This window comes from Propithecus coquereli, unplaced genomic scaffold (assembly GCF_000956105.1).
Source record: "Propithecus coquereli isolate 6110/MARCELLA unplaced genomic scaffold, Pcoq_1.0 Scaffold479, whole genome shotgun sequence".
In the NCBI taxonomy this organism is placed as follows: Eukaryota; Metazoa; Chordata; class Mammalia; order Primates; family Indriidae; genus Propithecus; species Propithecus coquereli.
In genome coordinates, this window is record NW_012150607.1 from 691,082 (window position 1) to 698,741 (window position 7,660).

General features: G+C 34.3%; 1 protein-coding gene across 2 annotated transcripts in view; it reads left to right on the top strand.

Annotated features, from left to right (window-relative positions):
- The window catches only part of LOC105819301 (UDP-glucuronosyltransferase 2B4-like), a 106,036-nt gene extending 98,803 nt beyond the window's left edge, over positions 1–7,233 (top strand). The window contains exons 5-6 of one of the 2 annotated variants that reach the window (XM_012655506.1): positions 2,288–2,507; positions 5,516–7,233. In XM_012655506.1, coding sequence (XP_012510960.1) covers positions 2,288–2,507; positions 5,516–5,795 — 500 coding nt within the window. In that variant the 3' untranslated portion in view covers positions 5,796–7,233. The remainder of the gene's footprint in view (positions 1–2,287; positions 2,508–5,515) is intronic. The other variant, XM_012655507.1, reaches the window with a different exon arrangement.
- The last annotated feature ends 427 nt before the right edge of the window (positions 7,234–7,660 follow it).

The window sequence follows — 7,660 nt, forward strand, 5'->3', positions numbered from 1 at the left end:
TTGGCCATTATTCTGTCTTCTTTCAAAAAGTTTCTGTTAATGTCCTTTGCCAACTTTTTGATAGGGTTGTTTGATTTTTTTCTTGATGATTTCCAGAGTCCTAAATAGATTCTGGTTATGAGCCCTTTATCTGTGTGTAGCATGCAAAAATTTTCTCCCATTCTGTAGGTTGTCTGTTTGCTCTTGTGACCGTTTCTTTGGCTGTGCAGAAGCTTTTTAATTTGACCAGGTCCCATTTATTTATTTTTGTTGTTGTCGTAATTGCCTTTGGGATCTTCTTCATAAATTCTTTGCCTAGGCCAATGTCTATAAGAGTTTTTACAATATTTTCTTCCAGAATTCTAAACGTTTCACATCTTAGGTTTAAGTCTGTTACCCAGCGTGAGTTGATTTTTGTGAGAGGTGAAAGGTATGGATCCTGATGATCTTCTACATGTGGCTATCCAGTTTCCCAGCACCATTTACTGAATAGGGATTCTTTTCCCCAGTTTTTGTCTGCTTTGTCAAAGATGGATGGCTACATGAGGATGACTTTATATCTGGGTTCTCAGTTCTGTTCCACTGGTCAATGTCCCTGTTTTCATTACCAAGCTGTACCAAGCTGTTTTCATTACTATAGCCCTGTAGTATAGTTTGAAGTCCAGTAGATTGATACCTGCCATTTTGTTTTTATTGTCTAGGATTGCTTTTGCTGTACAGGGTCTTCTCTAGTTCCATACAAAGCATAAAATTATTTTTTCTAAATCTGTGAAAAATGATGTTGGTATTTTAACAGGGATTGCATTGAATGTGTAGATCCCTTTGGGGGGTATAGACATTTTAACAATATTGATTCCTTTGACCCTTGAGCATGGTATGGTTTTCCACCAGTTTACATCTTCTGCTATTTACTTCCTCAGTGTTTCATAGTTCTCCTTATAGAGGTCTTTTACCCCCTTAATTAAATATATTCCTAGGTACTTTATTTTCTTTGGTACTATTGTGAAGGGTATTGAGTCTTTGATTTGGTTCTCAGTTTGACTGTTATTGCTATATATGAATGCCTCTTATTTGTTCATAATGATTTTGTATTCTGAGACTTTACTGAATTTATTAATCAATTCCAGGAGTCTCTTGGTTGAATCCTTGGGATTTTCTAGATATAATATCATATCATCAGCAAAGACGGAGAGTTTGATCTCTTCTGCCCCCATTTGGACACCCTTAATTCCGCTCTCTTGTATAATTGCTCTAGCAAGGACTTCCAGCATTATGTTGAATAGAAGTGAAAATAGAGGGCAACCTTGTCTGGTTCCAGTTCTAAGTGGGAATGGTTTCAATTTTTCCCCATTCAGTATGATGTTGCCTGTGGTTTTGTCATTTACGGCTTGTATCATTTTTAGGTAAGTGCCATCCATGCCTATTTTGTTAAGCGTTCTTGTCATAAAAGGGTGTTGAATTTTTTCAAATGCTTTTTCTGCATCTATTGAGAGGATCCTATGGTCTTTGTTTTTGCTTCTATGTATAACGTTAATTACAATTATAGATTTGCCTATGTTTAACCATCACTTAATCTCTGGGATGAAGCCCACTTGGTCGTGATGGATTATGTCGTTGATAAGCACCTGGATTCGGTTTGCTAGGATTTAGTTGAGAACTTTGCATCTGTATTCATAAGGGATATTGGTCAGTAGTTTTCTTTTTTTGTTGCGTCCTTTCCTGGTTTTGGTATCAGTGTTATGTGGATTCATAAAATGTGTTGGAGAGGACTCCATCCTTCATGACATTGTGGAATAATTTCTTCAAAAATCCCCAATCTTTATCACAATGTGATAACACCTCCACAATGAAGTGTGGCCTGTCCTTCTTCAGATTTCAACACTGCTCCCATTACACTCCCTGCCGCCTTGGGCACCTTACGTGTCAGAGACACTGACTGTACTATTTCTTTAAGAGAACATGTTGTTACATGATTAACCTAATTCTTTACTTTTTCTTTTCCTTTGATATTATTTTTACATTTTCTTTATCCATAATGTACTTTTTCGTTTGTACACCTGGAAATCTTGTATTCATTTTTCCATTCACAACTCATGCACCATTTCTTCCATGCAGACTTCACTTACCTGTCCAGCAAAAGTAGGTGCTTCTTCCTCTGAAATCTGAGTGCAATTTCAGGGAAGTTTCATGGGTATTCTAATCTACTATCTAGAAAACATAGCCCCTCTCAGTGTCCTATATTGTGCATTTCTCATTTTATTCCTAAAACTACTAATGAATAATTTTGCTGAAATTTACTCAAATCTAGGTCATCCAAAAACCAAGGCTTTTATAACTCATGGTGGAATCAATGGTATCTATGAGGCCATCTACCACGGGGTCCCTATGGTGGGTATTCCTTTGTTTTGGGATCAACCAGACAACATTGTTCACATGAAAGCCAAGGGAGCAGCTGTTAGACTGGACTTCAACACAATGTCAAGTACAGATTTGCTCAATGCTTTGAAAACAGTCATTAATGACCCTTTGTGAGTATACTAATTCTTTTAGTAAGTGGTATTTATAGATATGTTCTGTTGTCAACAACGAAGATTACATTCATCCTTTTTGTTGGTTGATTAACTTTGAAACAATTTAAATGTTTTAAGCAACATGAAATCAGCTTTTATTTTTCACCAGTTATTTCATGATTGCATTGAACACTATAAATTTAATGGGTAACAAATTATTGTGAAAAGGTTCTATGTAAAAATAACTTCAGACATATAGATAAGTATAAAGAGGATTAATTTTAAAAAAATAAGCCAGAAGTCACAGTAAACAGGAGTAATGAACTTAGAAATATGATAAACTATTTTTATTGAATTCCTAAAATTTCTGAATGTATTACTTTCTCTTACTCAAAAATTTACTTTCATATTATTATTATTTTAATAGATTTGATAATGACAAATAATTTACAATGTATAAAATTCACCTTTTTAGAGTATAAAATTTAAATATTTTTATTATGTTCATTGAGTTTTGAAGCCATCCTAATAAAATAATTATAGAACTTTTTATCAACCCAAAATTAACTTCATAAGGTATTGATTCCTTTTCCCATAAGCTCCGAAACCTAGGGCTATACCAGTTTTTTTCTCTATGGATTACCCTCTCTAGAAATCTTTCATAAATGGAATCATACAATTTATAATGTTTTCTAAATAGGTTTTTCAATTAGGCCTAATTGTTTTTTATCCATGTGGCTGCATGTATCAGTATTTTGTTCCCTTTTATTGCTGTACAATAATATTTTTTAGTATATGAATGTACCATAATTAATCCATCCATTTATCAGCTCAGGGACATTTTGTTTGCCATTATGAACATCGTTATACATGTTTTGTCATGAAAATTTGTTTTAATATAATGCAGGTAGATATTATTGGTGAAATTGCTGAGCTATATGGAAATTTTTGTTTATGAAAAACTGCCAAATTGTTCTCCAATGTACATGCACCATTTTTCATTACTACCAGCAGATTAGGAGGGTTTCAAGTACTTCATAGTGTTCCCAATGCTTATCATCTGTTTTTCATTACTGCCATTGTACTGGTGTAAAGTAGTGTCTCATTACTCTTGTATTCCCCTTATGGCTAAAAATACTGAGCATCTTTTCAAGTGCTTACTAGTCATTCACATATCTTATTTGGGGAAAGTTCTATTTCAAAATTTGAACATTTTGTTCTTTTTAAATTTATTTATTCATGATTAATAATACTACTTTATATGTTATGGTAACAATTTCTTATCAGATATATGATTTTCAAATATTTTCTTCCATTCTGGATAGGTTGATTTTTATACATTTTTGATGATACACTTTCAAGCACAAATGTTTAATTTTCGTAAAATAAATCTTTAATAATTAATTATTTACATATTCTACAGGAAATAATTTGGAAATTGGTATGTCTAGATCAGCTATTATCAATTCAGCATTTATTACTACTATCAATAATATTGCTATATAAGAAGGTATAGCCTAAATGAGTACTTTAAAGATATTTTATCAAGGAAAAATGCTAGAATAATAAATGATAAAAATAGTTTAAGAGAGGAAGGAAATTACTAGAAAATAAACATAAAACAAGTTGGAAAAATAGAAGAGAAAATACAGAATGAGATGTTAGATATAAATGTAAATGTACCAGTACTTATATGAAATCTAAACAAAGAAAAGACAAAATAATGATTATGGACATAAAACATTTGAAGAACACAATTTTAAAAAGTACCTATTCACATAGGATATGTGTATAGATATTCATATATAGCATATACACTTATTATATATAGGTACATGTGTGTGTGTGCTTATGTGTATAAACTATAAATACAAATTTATCGAGTATACAAAATAGTTACCTGAATCGAGCACATAATGTGTTATAGATCTCGACTCAGTAAATTTTAAAAGATTGAAAACCATAAAGATATATGCTCTAGCTATACTATGAGTAAGTTAGAAATAATCAAGTTACCTCTTTAAAAATAACAGTCCATTGGTGACTTCATAATAATTTTTCAGTGAAGTTTTACCATTTGAGCTGTTTACCTAGAATATGTCCATTTATCTTATGTATTTCCTACTTAACAGTTTATTTGAGAAGATATACAGCACATTTTAAAATTCTAAGAACAAACTGAAGAATAAGCACACTAAAACAGAGGAAATCCTAGGGGTGCTATCATACCAGGAAAAGCCTCTCTGAGAGATAACATTTAAGGACAAACTTCAAAAAGAGATACAAGAAAGCTTTGTGTGGTTTCAAGGAGGAATGCCTCAAGAGAGGGAGAGAGGGGATGAAAACTGTAAAGGTGCTAAGGTGAGAACATATTTTGTAGCTTAAAGGGTAATAAAAGGACAATGTGCCTAGAAGACAGTATGCATGGGGAAAGTGTTAGGACAGGAAGTTCTAGTATTAGATGATGTAGGGTCCTGTAGACCAAAGGAGAGATTCAGTTATATTCTTAATGAGATGGGAAGCCAGATGGAAATCTTAATCAGGAAAAGTGATGATGAGACATGGGTTTAAGAATAATGATTCGGAGTCCTGGGTAGGAAACAGAGAGTAGAAGACAGAAGAGTAAAATAGAAGCAGAGAGACTGCTTAGGAAGCAGTTCACTCACCAAGACACAATTCCCTTTTGAAAACATCAAGGTGATGTTTCTCAGATTTCATTTCCACTACCTTACTTATAGCACTTAGAATGATTCCAAATATTTCCTCTGCTTCAAAGATATTAACTTTCCAACAGACCTTCCATTTTCACATTTAAAAAGATTTCTTAATGATAAAATTCCAATTAAAAGCCAAACATATAACTTATATCAAAATATGACATATTAAGATGTTCAAATTTTTGTCAAGTTTATGGCATTTACTTTGAATCACTTATATGACACTTTTCAGAAATCTTTCATGAATTTGACATGTTTAGGCAATAAACTTAGTGTCAGTGTTGGAATCTTTATGTTATCTTTTTCGAGGTACAAAGAGAATGCTATGAAATTATCAAGAATTCAACATGATCAGCCAACAAAGCCCCTGGATCGAGCAGTCTTCTGGATCGAGTATGTCATGCGCCACAAAGGAGCCAAACACCTTCGGGTTGCAGCCCACGACCTCACCTGGTTCCAGTACCACTCTCTGGATGTGATTGGGTTCCTGCTGGCCTGCGTGGCAACTGCTATATTCATCATTACAAAATGTTGTCTGTTTTTTTGCCGGATGTTTACTTCAGCAGAAAAGAAGAAAAAAAGGGAGTAATTACACCTAGGCCTGATCATTCCATAATAAAGGGGTGCCCCATTGAAGAAGGGGACCCAAGTCCTAGTGAACATGCCAGCTATTAGGTGATCTAATGTACCTGTTCAAGAACAAGGAAAAATGAAAATGTTGATATTTTCACTGATCGTTCTTTAGTTAATTTATTCTGTGTATCAGATGGAGACACAACTTCTCAGTGACGATTTCCCTGGATTATTTTCCCTTCTCCTGATCTGTCTCAAAGCTGGGATTGTCATCCTAGACCTCAGTTGGTGAAAGTATTCTCGTCTATGATGTCTGAATTTGCAGGAGATCATTTCTCGGATCACCTACAGGTGCAATAAATAGCTCCACACTCAGAGAAGCCGTGTCTCCTTCTTGCCCCTCCCGCTATCAGATGTTATGTACCAGGTGACAGCAAGGAACCACGATCCTACCAGTGTCTTAGACACCAAGCGGGGTAAAATCTCTCTTATCAGGTATCATCCATTTCACTTTGTCAGTCCTCATGTTTGTAGTTGTTCCTGATGCCTTTTCTCACCTGGTCATTTATGGCATTCTCTGTTTTCATAAATCTATTGCCAAAGCTTTGCAATTCCATAAATAAATATAAATCTTACATCTGAAACATCACCCCAATTCATCAGGAAGTAGATTTATGACTATGTCACCCCTCCTCCCATAGATACAGAAGGGTAAAATTGACAGTGGGGAATATGTAACAGGGAAAGACCAAGAAAAGTCGAAATGTATTGCAAGATGTCTGTTTAAAACCTCCCCCACTCTTTTTGAGAATTAAAACCTCCATCCCTTCCCCAGGCCAGTGGTCAGGAGGGGCAGGGAAGTGTACTTACTTCTTCATATCACAGGACATGGCTCAATGGAACTATCCAGGCAGAGGTCACGAGATTGTCTTTGCTGGAGATGGGATTGATCATAGCCATCAACTGGAGTTAAACAGCAATATCTTGAAGCTGAATACCTTCCCTTTAAAAGCTCTGTATCTCTGCTAATAGAGAGGCAGCTGGCATTATAATACAAGAGTCTCCATCCTCCTCATTTGCCAACAAGTGAATAAACCTCCCTTTCCTTCTCTTCAGAACCCTTGTCCTGGTTCTTCCTATACAGCCTAAGGGACAAGTTCTCAATTTTGTGTAACACCCGGAGTCCCAACTAATCTGAAAGCATTGGGTGGAGGATGATTTAAGTGTTCTGGACTTAAGTGATCCTCCTGCCTCAGCCTCCCAAAGTGCTGGGATTATAGGCATGAGCCACCATGCCCACCCACATTTATAGTTTTTGAACAAGAGTGACAAAATTATTTAATGGAAAAAGAACAGCTTATATAACAAATTCAGGTTAGAAAATTGATTATCCACATTCAAAAGACTAAAGTGAACCCCCTACCTCAAATTCTCAAAATAGATCAAAAATTTGTTTAAGGGCTAGAACTATAAAACTCTAAGAATAAAACATAAAGATTAATCTTTGTGACCTTATATTTCCTATTAGTTTCTTAGATATGGCACCAAAAGCAAAAGCAATCAAATTAAAATAGATAAATTTGACTTCATCAAAATAAGCAATTTTGTGTTTCGAGGGACATCATCAAGAAACTGAAAAGAAAACAACCAAATTGGACAATATATTTGCAAATTATATGCCTACTGATAAACTTTTATAAAAATGTATTTAAAAAAACACAATTCAATAGACAAATAAGCAAATCAAAAATAGAATAAGGATTTGAATAAAAATTTATGTGAAGAAAAAATATGCAACAGCTGAAAAGCACAAGAAAAAGAGCTCAACCCCTTTAGAAAATAATGAGATATCACTTCACTGCCACTGACTATAATCAAAAA